Source organism: Delphinapterus leucas, chromosome 3, assembly GCF_059928025.1.
Source record: "Delphinapterus leucas isolate spDelLeu-1000000601 "Yukka" chromosome 3, BTC_Dleu_Yukka2, whole genome shotgun sequence".
NCBI lineage: Eukaryota > Metazoa > Chordata > Mammalia > Artiodactyla > Monodontidae > Delphinapterus > Delphinapterus leucas.
Genome location: NC_143131.1, coordinates 50,773,008 through 50,792,112, shown reverse-complemented (window position 1 = coordinate 50,792,112; position 19,105 = coordinate 50,773,008). Strand labels below are relative to the sequence as shown.

Sequence of the window (19,105 nt, the reverse complement as noted above, 5' to 3'; positions counted from 1 at the left end):
AAACTATAGCTCATGGGCCAAACCAATACCCTTTTTCTGTAAGTGATGTTTTATTGGAGCATAGCCGTGTCCATTTGTTTATATATTGTCTATGACTGTTTTGGTGTTGAAACAGCAGAGTTGAAGAGTTGGGACAGAAAGTACATAGCCTGTGAAGCCTAAAATAATTACTATCTGCTCCTTTAGGGAAAAAGTTTGCCAACCTCTGATCTAGACTAATCCATCCTGTACGAATAAAAATACATGAATATAAGAGGATCCAACACATGCTAATTTACAATCATTTAAGTCACTTAACTTCAAACAACATAACCCAGAAAAGAATATGAGAAACACAAATTGCAAATTAATAAGTATCTACCTAGTTATGTTTTTAAATTGTTCATCTAGTATTCTGATACAGATCATTAATTTTACCATTTGCATCAAAGACAATTTCTTAGAATCAAAAAACTGTTCATTCCTAGACATCCAAGCAAAACTGAAGGAAGGGAGGGAGGAAGGGAGGGGAGGAGTGAGGGAGGGAGATACCACAAATGTTTATTTTTTCTGTGGTTACTTTCTATGATTTGCTTTTTTAATTCCAATACTAGGTTTTTAATTAGAACTTTAAAACCTTTCCTGTATTACTAATTACATCTTAAATAAAGATTGGCCCTGAAGAAAACTGCTGCCATCAGTAAGACGAAGAAAAAAGATTTCTAGTCAATGCTCAGTCTGTACTTACTTAACTCCAATTCATTCATTTCACAGTTTGTAGCTCTGAGATGCCACAGAAACAGGGTTTGTTTGTTTGTTTTTTTACCTCTAAACACTATATACTACTTACTTAGTAAAATAATAAGCCAAGACTAAGTAGCATTAACATTTAGGGCTGAGGTATTCTATCTCAGTACTTACTGGGTAAAGTAGTAAGAGGTTGAAAATAACTCAATATCCCCCAAAACATCTCATTTAACACGCTGGAAGTTTTATGTCAATTTTTAGTTTTGATCAAGATTCCCCATTTTACAACACAAATTCCAAAAGAAGAAATTCAGCTGAGTTCTTACTGAAACTTCCTGTCTAACTTTGACTATTATAAGCCTACACTGAGTGACAGCTGCCAAGAAAAGTTGGAGCTACGTATTATGCTACCCAGTTCAGGGATACTGACTTTATGTTTTTTGTTTTTAAATGCTGCGTTTTTAAGCCCTATTACATGACCTTTGCTTTACTGCCATGAGTAGGGAAGGCCAGGAAAATAAATAAATAAGATCCACAGTATCAAGTTTTTCCTCTTACCATAATTCTAAACCATCTTCCAGAAGATAAACATGTGGAGGCTGGGAAACATCTGTACTCAGTTGAATAACTGGGAGCAGGAAAGGGTACAGGTTCTTGCTGTCTGCTCCTAATCCCTATGGGAAGTATAAATAAAACTTAACATAAGATACTCTAAGGTCCCACCTCCCACCAAAAAATCACCTATCATATTTAAAAGCCCTAAAACCAACTTATAAAAAATCAATCAATCAGATTTTAAAAGAATGGTTCTAATTATAAGCACTACTAAAACAAAATTAGTTCTGTTTACAACTGGAAAAAAATATTATTCAATTGCCTAATGGTAGTAAAACCATATACACCAAGGCTACACACATCTGTTCATTTTAAGAGATTTCTCATATAAATATTTATTTTTCCTTCTCTGACGACTGAAGAGGTGTTAACAATGATGTATTAAATTCTACAAATTATCTCACCTAAATAAGCTAAAATGAACCCAATCTAAATGTTCATCAGTAAGATAATTAAATTATAATACCTTCATATTCTAGAATACTGAGTAGCCATGAAAAAGGATTAGGCATGGAATGAAAACAATCTCAAAAATAATGACAAATTGGGATTAAAAAGAAATGTATATAACAATTCCACATGCCAAACAATTTTTTTAAATAGCTATGTATCTGATATGAAGATACACACATAAAAATGTTTCTTGGGAGCAAACAGAAAAAACTGTTAACATTAGTTAAATATGGATACTGGAAAAGGATGTTGCAAGAAGGTAAAAGGAGTCTTTTTTTAATGTGTGCATGTTTTTTAATGAAGAATTTCTGCTAATATTTTTAATGAATTAAGAATACAAAGATGAGGCTTCCCTGGTGGCGCAGTGGTTGAGAGTCCGCCTGCCGATGCAGGGGACATGGGTTCGTGCCCCGGTCTGGGAAGATCCCACATGCCGCGGAGCGGCTGGGCCCGTGAGCCATGGCTGCTGAGCCTGCGCTCCGCAACGGGAGAGGCCACAATAGTGAGAGGCCCGCGTACCGCAAAAAAAAAAAAAGAAAAAGAATACAAAGATGGAAGAAGAGGGGGTTTTAATTTAAAATTCTACTTTGACTAATTACTGTCTTATGGAGGTTGACTCAGTATATCACACTAAATCTAAGCACTTTGAAAGAAACAAAAAGGATAGAAAGTCAATTTTTAATTCATAATAATCTCTATAATCTGATAAACACAGAAAGGAAACCAAACTATCAAACACCTCCTCACTTAGAAAATAATTCAGATGTCAATATAGTTGACATATAATTACAATGCAACAAAATACATATGTATTCCCCTTTTGATGACATATATATGTGTATATATATATGAATTTTTATCAGTGAGGTATAGATACTTCAGTGGAAATACATAAAGCTTATCCTGAAATATGTTAAGTTTGGCCTTTTCTATAACTAAGCATCAGTTGAAAGACTTTATTGAAGATTTTTCCAAAGGAAGAGATTTATAAAAATGTCACATTTCATAAAGTAGTAAATTGGGCTTTAAAATTCAGTTAAATTTCACTCTCCGTAGCTCAATTCTTAACAGAACAAAAAAAAGAAAAAACATGAAGAAAAACTAGTCAAGTTCATTTTTAATATCAAGTAGACTTAATATTCCTAGGAATGTCAGAATCTACTTACTTAGTGTACATTCCAATGAGCACAGTATGCTAGCATTAGCAAAACTAAAGTAAGCAACTGCTAAATACATAAGACTCTCTCAGTTAAAGCCTGAAGAAATTTACCTTTGTAATCTAGTGGCTTGAAGAATGTGTCCAATCCCAAATATGCAGCTTTAAGTAAATTTATTTGAACATTCTTTCAATCCACAACTGTAACTGTAAGACACTGTCTACAATACTATGAAATAATTACAGTTAGAGCTACAAGATGTTGTCTACAATACTATGAAAGCTCAAAAATAAAGCCATCAGTTATTAATAAAATTATCATAAATGCTTGAAGGGGGGAAATCATATTGTACTATAATTACATAAAACATAAAAGGAATTTAAAATTAGGTGAAAGGTATAAGGAAATCTCTCTGTACAATCTTTGCAACTGCCTGTGAATCTATAAGTTAAGAGGGGAGAAAAGTACAACACTCTCTAAAAATTGCTATTTCTCAGGTTACTGTCTTTGGTTCCCTTCTCATGTCCCATGTACATGCTGATAACGTCCAAATCTATTATCTCCAACCAAAACCTCTGAACTCCAGATACCCCAAATGACACAGAACATCATCACCCAGAAGGCATCTCAAACTCTCAAGTATACCAGTGAACCAACTCATTGTCTTCCTAAAAAAAATGGTTCCTCTTCCTGCATTTCCTAACTCAAGTGACATGAATCACTGTCTATCTAGAAATAAATTATATCACAACTATCTCCTGGTTCTTCCTCCTCCTCACTCCAAATCTAAACAATCCTTAATTCTATCTCCCTAATATTTTTCAAATTTTTCCCCTTCTTTCCATGGCTTTACTTCAGGTCATCATCTCTTGCATGGTTAACAGAAGAGCCTCCCAACTATTTCCTTGACCTTGGTTTAACTCCATTCCAAACCAGTGTCCCCACTGGTACACTGATTACCTTTCTAAAATACAAAGGATAACATTCCTTCCTCTGAACTTCAAGAGATGTTCTTTATGCCTTCCTAACAAGACCCCCACACCCAAGCTCAGGACTCTATGTCACAGCTATACCAAACAACTCCATACCAGAAATCACTGTTAACTTCTGCAGAAAGCTGACAGACTTAACACATGCATTTACTACTGTGCTCTCCCAAGATCCACTAAAAGGATATATGAGGATGTGCTTGTAAAGACCTAAAACCATAAGTACAAAGACAGCATAAGAAGAGATAAAAGCAACTCATTTTTGGAAGCAGGAAAGAAAAACAGATTTAGCAGACTCAGAAAATGAAAGCTCAAAGCCAGCAGTGAAAAAGGGCAAAAAACCACCTGATTTATATCACAGAAACTCCAAAAGACTCAGGAACTGATAGCTCAAGGTATTTTGGGAAGGGGAAGTTGAAGAGGAGGTATTAAAAATAATAGGACCTCTAGAAGGTATTTTAAAAGACATCTGATGACAAGATCTCATCCAAGTGCAACAGTCAACAACTGGCCCTCTCCTGAACCCAGTATAGAACTGGCCATTTATTTTCTGGTTAAGTAAAACAAATCGTCTAAAGATAGGGAGATATCAGGTAATCAAGACTAAGGATACTATATAAAACAGGGAGATATAACGTAACAGACGGGAGACTGATGGATCTTTCACTAAGGAAAGATCTGAAAAACACAGAACCAAAACATCTGTCCCGTACAAAAAAAACCTCCAGCTAGATTATCCTAAAGAAAAAATCCACAATCAGCAAGCTTCACATACATACTTAACCCTTCCAATTAGCTTTTTAGTGCCCACTCTTAAATTTATACAGACAAAATGTTGATACAGCTCTTTTAGTTGGGTGATGGTTACCTAACGATTCATTATACTGTTCTTCCTTCTTTTGTACACGCTTCAAATTTTCACAAGGGAAAAAAAAAAAGCAGGCAACCAAGGATCAACATATATGATTAAAATATCTAATATGAAAAACAGAGAACAGAACAATAAAATAGAAAACAGCAACTTGAAGGAAACAGAGACCACACATAGAGATGAAAGCTTAGAAGAATACATCATTAATATCCTTGTCAGAATAAAAGATAATATTGTATTCATGAAAAAAAAAATGAAATGCTGTAAAATGATTATTCAACAATACAAAAAAGAACTCATCGAAGGAGGAGGGGAAAAATAGGATATGGGATGAAGAGACACAAACATGTATAAAATAATCAACAAGGATATATTACACAGCACAGAGAAATACAGTCATTACTCTGTAATAACTTTAAATGGAGTATAATCTATAAAAATATTGAACTATGTTGTACACCTGAAATTAATATAATATCGTAAATCAACTATACTTCAATAAAAACAAATAAAAATTTTTTAACTTAAAAAAAAAGAACTCATATACATTAAAAATATTATAGCAGGAAAGAAAAACTCAATAGAAAGGGTGAATGATAAAGCTGAAGAAATACCCCAGAAAGTAGAGCAAAAGGACAAAGAGAAGAAAAAGCAGAAATGAAGAAAAATACAGGGCTGGTTCATTCATCTATCATCTAAGTAATAAGAAGTTCAGAAAGAGACAAAAGAAAAACATGAAGGTGCAGAAATAATCAACAAAAAACAATAGACTTATCTAGAACCCAAGAACACGAGTTTCCAGTTTACAATATACACCACATGTCCAGAACAGTGGAATAAAAATACACCCACATCATCATGAAATTGAAAACAGGAACACAGAGAAGATCATACAAGTTGTCAAAGGGAAAGGAGAGATGAAACATTCAAGAAACGAGAATTAAAATGGCTCAGGATTCCTAAAAGCAACTCTAGAAGCTAGAAGACAAAGGAAAAATGCCTCTAAAATTTTGAGGGATAATCTAGAATTTTACGCTCAGCCAAACTATTAGTCAATGTGAAAGCTGTAAGACATTTTCACACATGCAAAATCTGGAGAAAATTTACCTCCCATGTACCTTTTGCAGAATGCCACTGGCATTCATGGGCTCCATCAGAAAGAGGAAGTAAAACAAGGAAGAAGACAGGTACAGAAAACAGGCATCCTATAGAAAGGATAGGCAAGAAGAACCCTTTAGATGACACTGAAAGGGGATTCAGTTATAACAGCTGTGAACAAACATAGAGTAAAGCCAGGCCAGACTAAAGCATGTAAGAATCTTCCAGATTCCAAGATGATGAAAGTAATAAAATACCTGATGTGTGTAAACACACTGAGGGAATATTTAGATAACAAGTGGAGAGAATGGATTCAGTTACACAGAAAACTAAATATAGCAGGCAGAATACTAAGATGACCACCTATGATTCTTAACCCCAGTTGTACATACACCATTTGCCAGTTATTCAATCAAATGCTAATTTAGATATTACTTTACAGATGTGATTAAGGTACCAAATTGAACAACCTTATGACAGGAAAATTATACACGTAAGCCTGACCTAACCACATGAATCCTTTAAAAGAGAGTTTTCTTTGGTTACTTGCATAAAAGAAAGTTAGAGATTCAAAGCCTGAGGGGATCTGACAGCCAAGAATCTCCCCACTGCTGACGCAGAAGATGGAAGGTGCCATGTATCAAGGAATGTGGCTGGACTCTAGGAACTGAGAGGTGCCCCAGCTGACAGACAGCAAGTACACTGGGACCTCAGTCCTACAGATCAAGGAATTGAACTCTGCCAACAAGGGGACTGAGTATAAAGACAAATCTTCCTCAAAGCCTGCAGGGGAGAACTTAGCCTGGCAGACACCTCAATTTCAGCCTGTCAGATCCTGATCAAAGAGTACAGACAAGGTGTGCTGGACCTCTGATCTACAGAACTATAAGTTATTTTGGATGTTGTTTTAAGCCACTACCTTTGTGATAATTTGTTACACAGTAATAGAAAACTTATAAACTAAGCAAACAAATTATTATATAGGAGTGAAGATTAGGAGAATGGTTGTACAATAAAGAAAATTAACCGTAACATAATGATATATGCCTTCAATAGCCTTTATATAGTCACACAAATAAAAACACTAAATAATGAACTAATTTAAATTACAATCTAACTATATTGGGAGGATGGGAGGAATAGGAGTCATACACAGGGAAATGAAAGAATTAAAATTTCATCTTCTAAACAGAGTGGTCAAGAGATAATGCCTAAAATGCTTAAATCAAAATGAACAATATAAGTATGTTACTTAGAGCTAGAGAGATAAAAAACCAAAGAGACAGGGCTGTAAGTGTTGAAAGTAGATTCCTCCACCAAATAGGAAATGGAGATACTGCTACTTTTCATAAAAAGTCTTCAAGAACTGACTCCTTAACCTATCTACATACAAAACCAATCAATACATACACTCAAGGGCTTCCCTGGTGGCGCAGTGGTTAGAGTCCGCCTGCCGATGCAGGGGACACGGGTTCGTGCCCCGATCTGGGAAGATCCCACATGCCACAGAGTGGCTAGGCCCGTGAGCCATGGCCGCTGAGCCTGCGCGTCCGGAGCCTGTGCTCCGCAACAGGAGAGGCCACAGCAGTGAGAGGCCCGAGTACCGCAAAAAAAAAAAAAAAAAAAAAAAATTTATATATATAAAAACTCAAAAAAAAAAAAGTATCCCATTCTCACATGTCCAGGGGGCTTTACATATGCTGGTCAATTTGTTTAAAATATCTTTACCACTCTCATCTCTGAACCACCGTATCTCATTAACACCTCTTGTTCAACACTATTAGGGTATCACCTATGAAGGAAGCCTTCCCTGATGTCCCACCTCACCCTCCAGTCTAAGATGGATACCCTACCAAGTGCCCCACAGCATCATGTTCTTATTGCTAACAGAGCACTTAGCTATTCAGTCTTCCCCTAGACAGCCACATTCACAAAGAGCTTGCCCTATTCATTTCTGCATCCCAGTGCCTAGTACCATGTATTGCATATTGCAACTGTTCAAAAAATCTTTATTCAATGAATGAATGCCTACTTCCACTGAGGCCAACTACTGCAGACGAGTAAGTTTATTTTCATCCATTATTACACTCCTCAGTCAGAGACTATCAGTCTGGGTTCCCAGAATTTAAAAAATGAAAACAAAAATATACAAATACCTACACTAATATCTGCCTATTAAATTTTAAAATTCAAAGGGTGGCTTGTACACGAACTATATTTCAATAAATAAATAAATAAAAATAAAGTCAAAAGATGCATTGTTTTCCATGAAAGGAAACTTACCTATAACCCTAGTATAATCTTCTCAAAGGACTGAAAAACTTATTTTTTTAAAACACTTTTTTTTTTTAAATAGATTTATTTGTTTATTTCTGGCTGCGTTGGCTCTTATTTGCTGTGCGCAGGCTTTCTCTAGTTGCGGTGAGCAGGGGCTACTCTTTGTTGCACTGCGCAGGCTTCTCATTGTGGTGGCTTCTCTTTGTTGCTGACCACGGGGTCTACCTGTGTGGGCTTCAGTAGCTGTGGTTCACAGGCTCTAGAACGCAGGCTCAGTAGCTGTGGCGCACGGTCTTAGTTGCCCCATGGCATGTGGGATCTTCCCGGACCAGGGCTCAAACCTGTGTCCCCTGCACTGGCAGGCGGATTCTTAACCACTGCGCCACCAGGGAATCCCCTGAAAAACTTATTTTAAGCTAGTCTCAATTTTAATATTAAATGTTATATGCTTTCTCTAGGAAGGGTGGATGATTACCTAGACGGAGGTTTGTATCCCTGGCCTATACAAATACACAGGGTACTCAAACGTCAGGATTAAAGAAAAAGGTCCTATATACTCCAAACATTCCATGCAAGTTACCATGGCTTCCTAAGATTTCCTGAGGTAACATTGCCTGAAGAGACACACCTCCCTCACAAAAATTGAGTCTAAAAACAAATTTGGCAGGGATATAAAGCAAAAGATACGGCGATCACTCTTTGTTCTGACACTTACATGAGCAATCTCAGGCAAGTACCTGTTAACCTTCTCGTAGCCTTTCTATCCCCATCTATAAAAGGGATATAATTTTTCAGGATAATCACAAGAATTAAAGGATAGACAAGAAGAGATGCTAGGCCAGACATTTATTAAAAAGAAAGTGCTTTAAAAAAAATTTTGTATCACTAATCAAGTATCTAAAGCTGCCTCAGGAATTTGTAACTGCAAAACTCATCCATAAACATTTAGTGAAAGAATGAATTTATATTTCAAAAAAGTACCAAGGTAACAGAGAAAGGTTTTTTTAAAACTAATATTAGATAGGTTTTTTTTAACTTATTAGAACAATTTCATAGTATTAATTCTTAATTTCAAAAGAGATCTCCCCATTGGAAAAAATCTATCAAACTTTGGGGCAAGGCAGTAAAAATCACTTGTGCATCCCTGTAGCCAGATATTCTAAGTCTTGGCATTAAGTGCTTTCCTCACCATACTCTCACCATCAGACTATAATTCACTATAACAGTTCAAATGAGGACTACAGTCCCATCTCTCTCTCTCTCTCTCTCTCTCTCTCTCTCTCTCTCTCTCTCTCTTTCTCTCTCTCTGAAATTTTAGGGTCCTCTCTTCCTGCTGCACATCCCCATACCTCAAAGGCAAGATATTGAAAATCAAATTCATTCCTTCCCTCAAAAGCAATTCACCTGTTTTTCTGCCTTCCCAATATGTGAAAGGGAAAATTTTTATATTAAATCAAGGAAAGAGAGTGAAAATGGAGAGTAACTTTATGCACAAGAGTTCTGAATACCAAGGAAGCTGCATGCAAAGACCAAGTGACGACTGCACAAATCACAAGTCTACCATCATTGGGGAAAACTACATCCAGTGAAAGAAATCGTCTTTTAAAAGTAAAGAATATTTTTATGTCAAAAAATGCCCATAGTAAACATATAAAAGGTATTTTTAAACTGTTTAGATCACACATGAGACAAATGTAAGACCTTTTACTATCACTGACAAAAATCACATGAAAACAGTAAAAAAATTTTAAAGAAGAAAAAATACTAAACTAAGAAACTGTGGAGAAGTAACTTACCTGAACAAGATGAATAAGTGTTGTCAAAATAGCACATCTCAACATATTGTGTTCTTCACTCTGCTTCCAAAGAAGAGGCAAATACTGTACCAAACACCCTACGTATGGTCGTATCTATCACAACAGGAGTAGAGGAAGCAAAAGAATTATATTAGTAAAGAAGGCGACTTACTTCAAGAAACACTGACAGACCTAATAGGTCCCAGGCAGCAAATATTTAATATTTACTAGATGTAATGTATTAAGCACATATCCTTTTAAAGATAAATTAGACATTACATAGAGACACAAAGCTCCATGGTAAATATTAACAATTTTAAACAAGTACCAAATTTATTGCATGAAATAAAATTTAGGAATAGAAAACAACATACTGAGGCCAGTTATTTCTTTAGAATTTAATAGAAAATGCTGTTACATCCTGGTTCTTTTTAATAAAACAGATTATCTAATTGGATATTACACTGTCTTAAAAAGAGTTAGCACCTACTCATTCATTCAACAATTACCTAATGGCATCTTCAAAGTATCAGGCCCTGAAGACCAGGCACCAAAGAGAAGAGGATATAAAGGTAGACACACAAATCCTTACAATGAAAAACAATAAATGCAAGGTGAAGGAGTTCACAAGGTATGGTAGAAACACAGGAGAAGAAACTCCTCTTCAAAGGATAAAACTGTTAACTCCACTATGGATTAAGCTCACCAGTTTTAAAAATATGCCCTTAAGCACAGCACAGCTTGACATTGAGCTTTTTGGAAAATAAAATGGATCCACACAGAAAATGGACACAGTACTCCAGCTTCAGGCTTACGGTCACACAGTATTTGGAACGGATCTGATGAGAGTACCCTTGGTGATAAAAAGAAGTACTAGACTTTCACAGCTTGAGTGCTATCTATCAATCCCACGGATTAAAATTAAAAAATTGCTCCCAAAAAATGAGTTTCTTTATTCTGCTTATAGAACGTCATACACTAAAAGGGTAGCCAGAAAAAACTGTAGGATTTCTTCCCTCCGGTTTGGGGGAGGAGGTACAGAAAGATAAGAAGTTAAACATTTGCCTAAATATTTCAGTGAGATAAAACTGAATAAATATTAAGAGACTATTTACATATAAATTCTCAATCATACTATTAAAATATTTATTGAGCACTTAATTTTGCTGAGCACTTAATTTTGCTAAGTGCTCTATCTCAAAGATCCCTCCAATTAATTTATAAAGGCAAACCAATTAACACATAAAAACACAGGTTTCAGAGTACCTAATGCATTCATATTCAACTAAAAACAGCATATAACAGCATGTTCTACTGATAAGGAAAATAAACCAGCTTTTGTTTTGAACAAATTAGAGAGAATACTTTCTAAGGCATGGAAGAAAGGAAGTATATGCTATGAATTATAGATAGGGTAAGTAATAAAACCAAAGCACCCAATTACATTTGAAAGTCATGAAATATTTATATCCCACTCCTAGTTATTCATTAGAATATATGATGTTCTAAATTAAAATTAATGCTTCAAAGACACTATTTCAAAAATCACTCACAGATTCAGTGTTGCAAAAGACAAAAAAAGCATTAATGAATCATCAAAAAATCTATAAACAATAAATGCTGGAGGGGGTGTGGAGAAAAGGGAACCCTCTTGCACTGTTGGTGGGAATGTAAATTGATACAGCCACTATGGAGAACAGTATGGAGGTTCCTTAAAAAACTAAAAATAGAACTACCATACGACCCAGCAATCCCACTACTGGGCATATACCCTGAGAAAACCATTAATTCAAAAAGAGTCATGTACCACAATGTTCATTGCAGCACTATTTACAATAGCCAGGACATGGAAGCAACCTAAGTGTCCATCAACAGATGAATGGATAAAGGAAGATGTGGCACATATATACAATGGAATATTACTCAGCCATAAAAAGAAACGAAATTGAGTTATCTGTAGTGAGGTGGATGGACCTAGAGTCTGTCATACAGAGTGAAGTAAGTCAGAAAGAGAAGAACAAATGCTGTATGCTAACACATATATATGGAATCTAAAAAAAAAAAAAAATGTTCTGAAGAACCTAGGGGCAGACAGGAATAAAGAGCAGACGTAGAGAATGGACTTTAGGACACAGGGAGGGGGAAGGGTAAGCTGGGACGAAGTGGCATGAGAGAGTGGCATGGACATATATATATACACTACCAAGTGTAAAACAGATAGCTAGTGAGAAGCAGTCACATAGCACAGGGAGATCAGCTCCATGCTTTGTGACCACCTGGAGGGGTGGCATAGGGAGGGTGGGAGGGAGACGCAAGAGGGAGGAGATATGGGGATATATGTATACATATAGCTGATTCACTTTGTTATACAGTAGAAACTAACACACCATTGTAAAGCAATTATACTCCAATAAAGATGTTAAAAAAAAAAAGGGCTGGCGATTAGAAAACAAAGTGATGACATGAAAGCCAAACACATTCCCTTAGGGCAGGAGGAAGGTGGTTAAAAAATACATTATTAGGGCAACTGAGGAAATCTGAATATGGACTTGATATTAGAAAATAGTACTACATCAATGTTAAGTCCTCTGAATCCAACCATGGTTATGATTAAGAAGGAGAGGTCTAATATACTGGGTGAAGTGTCATGATGAAATTAGGTGAAGAATGTATGGGTAGTGATTTACTGCAACTTATCTGTACATTTAAAATTTTTCAATGAAATGATGCGAAATAAAAAATACTATGCATATACATTCTGAAAATGATTATAACATGAGTTTTTTGGTAGACCAATTATCAGTTATTTACATAATATTTAAAAAACACGTGGAATTAAGAATGTTTTATAGACATTGGGCTAAATAACCCTATAATAGAAACTGAACCACAAGCATTAAACAATTGAGACGAAACAGCACTCATCTTTTGGCACTTCTCCAAAGAAAAGAGAATGGGGGGCTGGGGGGGTGCCTACTATGAGCATTATAATTATACTCTTATGAGTTAGTTCATTCTAGATAGGGAGATACACACTTTCATTCATAACACGTTAAGAAAAACGTGATATATACACTACTGTGTATAAAATCAATAACTAATGAGAACCTACTGTACAGCACAGGGAACTCTACTCAGTGCTCTGGGGTGACCTAAATGGGAAGGAAATCTAAAAAAGTGGGGATATATGTATACGTATGACGGATTCACTTTGCTGTATAGCAAGAAACTAACACAACATTGTAAAGCAACCATACTCCAATAAAAATTAATTTTAAAAAAGGGGAGAAAAATACTTTGAGACAATTAAAAGAAAAAGAAAAACATGTGAAAATCAATTATGTGACAGCCTAAAAAATGTTTTAGCAAAGGTTCCATTCACAGGGGAATTTAAAAAGTAAGACTCTAATGAAACCTCATTTTAGGTAACATTTTCAACCGAACATTTACTATTTCACGCTGGCCCTTTAATTTTTAATTTTGTTCTTTTCCTTTAGAAATGCTTAAGTCCAAAGACTATCTACCTGACATTACACCTGATGATTAACACATTTTTCCTGACTGTGTATTTATGGGATCCCTGCACCAGAATAATTTAATTATAGGTTTTCAACTATGCTTTTTAAAAGTAGAGGAAATATAATCTTCAAATAATTGCAAGCTATGGTATAAAAATGGTGAGTTCCCTAAAACTTCAAAAACTATTCTGTGTCAGAAAGCACTGTTGTAAGATGGCTCAAAATGTTTGCAACCTAGTAAACAAAAATCAAATTCATATATAAATGATAGCTGAAGGATATATAAATGACGGTGTTGTTCAAAGGTTAACATGGGAAAATGTTAAAGAATCTACTAAAAACATTTTTCGTAACCCTTTCCTACCTGCATTCTGAAAACAAAAAGTACTACTGGATAACTATATCTTATTGCTATTTACTAATGATATAGACACCTGAGCTGCTTAGGCTATTTGTGTTATGAAAGATGAGTATGGATAAAAACAAAAGCATTTTTAAATTTACTAAGCAAGAGTAATGGGGGAAAAAGGTTTAAAGGTTTGGAGAGATGGGGGTAAGAAAATACATTTCTAAAAGAAGAAAAAAAATCTTCTTTAAGAAATTCCCATTAGTCAGATGATATCTAAATAAAATTATAAAAATTTGCCAAATCTTTCTCATATAATCAATTTTTAAACAACTTATTGCAATTGTATGGTGATCTAAAGCATACAGAACATCTGTAATAATTTCGTACTCATGAAATCATTTTTTGTGTTTGTGAGTTAACTTTACCATTTTATACATGGGGACACGAGGTTAAAGACCTTGCTCAAGATAAAGAGCAGAGACAGGGACTTGAAATAAGTTTAAAACAGTCTCAATGACCAAACTCTCTCAATGTTGTTTATAAACCAATATCAAAATGAAATAATATAATTAATGTAATAAGAATCCCAAGTGTTAAGAAAACTGTAAGATATTACTACTTTGAGACACCAGGACTCAGATCTGCTCAAAATGATCAACGGTCACTCAAAACTGCAACTGCTGTTAACATACTATAATGCTGAGTTTGAATACTGTCAATGCCACTCAGATGTCTGAACTTTGGTAAGTTTCTTAAAGCCTCAAATTTTTTGAGATAATACATTCTAATTCCCACCCAAAGGTTTTTGTGAGGATTAAGTGAGAAGTAAATGCAAATCATCTGGCACAGAAGTTGGAAACTTGTCATTACTCAATAACTGATAGCAATTTTCATCAACTGCTTTAGAATTAATAAATAGGTTCAAGGTGTCAGAATTCACTAATGAATTCAGGAGCAGACTTCAGGACTGTGGACTCGAGGTACTATCTTTCCCTAATACCTCACAGATTTACTCAGCGCTTTTCAAATAAAAATATGCACTGGTAAACTTGGATATAAGAAATTACAGAAAATTATACTGTGATTCCTGGATTATCAAATTTTCACAAAGATTAGGAGTGATAAGGGAAGCTGAATACAGTTAAATAATAATCTACTGTTAAGAACTTTACATATCATTTTTATATTAAACCAATCATGGATATAACATGGACTAGACTGCAAAACACACTCAGTTTTTAAGGTACAAATAATAGACTTCTGAGAATATTTGCATTTGCTGACAGACACTTGTGACTATGCACTCAAACACACTACATTTTAAGAGGTATTATTAAATATAAACTGAATTTTCTAAGAGATATATAATTTTGCTTTCTAATAAACACCTCTACATTGCTGATCCAAGTTTTTATTTTTTAATTTTAATTTTCTTAGGTCATTTTATAAAAACTCAAGCATAAATGTCAATTTTGATACATAACTGAAATCACAACCTATGAGAATCATTTTAATGATGTTTTAACACTTAAACAACATATATAAAGCAAAGATATTAATGAATTCTAGATATACTCTACTTACTCCTCTAACATCTATTTTCATGCTTTACAACAAAATTACCTGCATGTTTACTCTTTCAATCACACAAGAAAGGACATGTAAAACATGCATCTTTGTGTCACATTCTGTAACTTGCTGCAGTAACTGAAAAAGTAGTGTGAACATGGTTTCCAAATACTGTAGGTAAAAAGAAAAAATAAAAGTTTGGAATAGAAATGTAAAAACTTTTACATACAGAAATAAGAAATAAAATTAAATCATAATATCAAAGCAATACAAGACAAATAGACAAAACCTTAGCATTACCTATACAACTTCAAAATGATCAAGGTGCCAATATTTAGGGCAGTGATTTTTTTCTTCATTGCTGTTAAATGTGTCCATTTTAGAATTTAATTCATCTAGACACTGAGTAATGTTTTCAGAGAAAAACTGTATCTAAACGTTTTGTGTATAAATTTTATACTGCTAAACCCAACTTTTAACAGCGCTTTGTCATTGGTTTTCCACATATGCCTATTGTTCTGCAAAGTCTACTCATTAAAGCAAAAGGAATGCCATTATTGCAATCACATACCAGCTGTCTAATGTGGCCCTTAACATATGCTGCGCAGAGATATAAACTTTTGTAGATAAATACTTGTAATTCTAAGAACAACAGAATATTTCTGATTAGGAAATAGAAAACAAAAATCCTATGTCTGGCTTTTAGTACCTACATCTTGAAAATTATAGTAGGAGTTAACAAATCACAGGATGCCAGATACATAAACATTTGTTCTTTCACATATCTGGTTCATTTTTATATAGATTGGTAAAACATATTTCTTTCATCCAAAAATACCTAGTGATTCTTTTATTAAAGAAAAATTTCTGCTCTACAAGTTTTCCCAACTATGACCCCATAAGAAATATAAGTAGACATTTTATCATAAAGTTTTCTTCTTGTTTAGTCCTCTCAAGAAAAACAAACACTAACGCGCCAACCTTACTGACATATTTAACAAGAGCTCACTGAGTACCAATTATGTGAAAACACCACACTAGGCGCTGAGAGTTGAGTGAAGGAAAAAAAGAAATGAGTAAGACTTGGTATCCTGCTTTTCAAGTAATTTGCAATCTAGTGTAGGATAGACATACATACACAGACAACAGAGGGGGATAACCTAAGGATGAAAAGTAACAGACAAACATGAAATGAAATTACTATGTTTTATAATTGTGAGAAAAAAAGTTCAGCAGTCCACTCCAAAATAGATGACAAGATAACTAAACAAAAAACAAGCAGAATGAAAGTAAACTATTTCAAATTAAAGTTATCAATAAAAGCAATCACTTCCAAAATATCTAATATACTTTTCAATGCAACTTTAATAAATAACTGATACTACATATATAATCTCAGCTATAAAATAACACAACATTCTAAAAGACATAAGCAGAAATTGTTATAAAACCTAGAAATAAATATTCTTACCGGTAGAAACTGATCTGTTCTAAACTCAAAATCATCAACAGGTGAAGAGCAGTTAAGGAATACTGAGAATATATGAAATTCAGAATATATGAAATTTATCAGGATAAAATATATGTAAAAACCAAATACAACAAACCAATCCAAAATTACATTTTAAACTACCTCATAAATTAATTTTAAAAATAAGTAACAATTTTAAAGTGTTGTTAAAATTCTTTGCAATGAAGTGTTTTAAAAGTTTTTAAAGGATATTTAACTTCAGAGTGGTAGCTGTTTCAATACGGACCTAAAAGAAAGTATACTGTGAATTACGAATCATTCTAGAATTACTAAACATCATTAATAATGAATGACAAAAAATTTATTGCAAATCACTTTCTCTACTTAAAGTCACAGAGTACATTAACATCTAGAAATAAAAGGACATTCTCCTTATTTAGCAAGGACTAAAAAGAAAAAGTAAAATAGTGTCAATTCCCACCCTTCTCAGTTTCCCATAATTTGCTTAAAGGTGTCTTTAATCCAGTGAGTGCTTCCAGGAAGAAAACTAATTTGCCATAACACTGTGGAGAGTGTGGCACTGAGAGAAAAGAGTGTGAAGATGGTGTCAGAGGGAAAGGGAAGGTTGAGAAGCAGAGAAGAGAAGCAGGAAAGCAGGGTGGGCTTGGAGAAGCCGGTGGATGTATAAGTGAAGAGTGAGGGAGGAGAAGAGAAGGAAGAGGGAGGAGGAAAAGGCACACAAATTCCTATTTGTAACCTCAATTACAGGAAGTCCCTGAAATAACCAAAAGATAAAGTCTGATATTTTCTAAATCCCAAAGTTCACAAATACAGAAAGGTTTGTACAAGCTCTTGACATTGCCAAATCACACTTTCTTTGTGTATCAGCATGTTACCTGGGAAAATCATATCATGACAGCATAATCTTCCTATTTCTTTTCGAGTTTTACCTGTGACTTGACCAGCTAAATGGGCATGGGCTACCACACTCAGTTTCCACACCAAGTAACGTGAACTCAAGCCATGATGAAATGCTATACACTGCTCTGTAAAATAATGTATCTAAAACTTTTATTTCCTGGCTAAGAGCCATTACTTTCTTAGATTGCTGCTATGCTTCCCACACCTGTAACAGCAACTCGTTTTTCCTTTGCAGCCATTTTTCACAAAGAAACAGTTTTGATCATCTTATAGGAGCTTCTGAGGTCTTGAGGTGCTGATTAGGCATATTCATCAAATGTTAAGTACTCTAGTTCCAAATCCACAGATTCGAAGAGCCTGGAGTGCAGATGTTTTCTCACCTGTCTTCTCTTTTTATTCACTGTTTCTAAAGGTAATATGAATATTTCTAGATTTTTAAATGATTTAACAAATGTGCTGATTATCCAATACACGCAAAGCACTATGCCAAGTGTTCTACTATGAAATGACCTAATGAAAAGATGACATACTCATGCAATTAAAAATATTCAACAAGGAACTATAACTCCCAGGCATTGTGTTGGGTGCTGTGGGAAAAAAAGCTGAATAAGACACACCTAGTCCTTGTCTTCAAAAAGCTTACAATCTAGCAGGGGGAAAAAAACACCCAGATATTAAATAATTATCAATAAAAATGGCTAATGTGAAGAGCTTAAGAACAGGATAATCCTCCTGAGGACATGAACTATTTCTAGTCATCTTCAAATTGTCAGCATTTAGTACAGTGTAAGGCATATAACTGGCACTGTGGCAATAATTTTACAAACATCAGGACTTGATGTGCCCCCCAAAAGGAAATCAAACTGTCAGCACACTAACCCTTAAATCTCTCTTGATCTTCCTCCACAAAAGGACCAGAGATGCATTTAACCCATAACGATGACATTTATATAAATAAGTATAGGAAAGAGACATCTGAATGAAAACTAGCTGTGTTTTCCCTCCTAACAAAGGAAAGAAGTCAGTGCAGTACTGCATGCAGAGAAAAAGATGAAATTAATCATGATGCACTCTAGCTTAACTGCAAGACTAGGAAGCCAGATCATAAGGGAAAACAAAAAGCACACAGTTTAAGAAAAGAGAGGAGCATTTAAAATATGACAAACACAAATAAGAACAAAATTAGCTATTCCTGAGCTATAAAAGAAACAGGAAGTACTTACTGCATAGAGACAATGAACTTTGCAGCAGTTCACAAGTAACGGGGAAAAAAAATAAGGACCTGAATTTACAGA

General features: G+C 34.6%; 1 protein-coding gene across 4 annotated transcripts in view; it reads right to left on the bottom strand.

Moving 5' to 3' along the window:
* The window catches only part of IPO11 (importin 11), a 244,936-nt gene that overhangs the window by 135,831 nt on the left and 90,000 nt on the right, over positions 1 to 19,105 (bottom strand). For all 4 annotated transcript variants that reach the window (XM_022596725.3, XM_089908895.1, XM_022596734.3 and 1 more), the window contains 5 exons: positions 17,142 to 17,175; positions 16,890 to 16,930; positions 15,473 to 15,589; positions 9,983 to 10,096; positions 1,285 to 1,400 (listed from right to left, as the gene is read on the bottom strand). In XM_022596725.3, the coding sequence (XP_022452433.1) occupies positions 1,285 to 1,400; positions 9,983 to 10,096; positions 15,473 to 15,589; positions 16,890 to 16,930; positions 17,142 to 17,175 (422 nt within the window). The remainder of the gene's footprint in view (positions 1 to 1,284; positions 1,401 to 9,982; positions 10,097 to 15,472; positions 15,590 to 16,889; positions 16,931 to 17,141; positions 17,176 to 19,105) is intronic.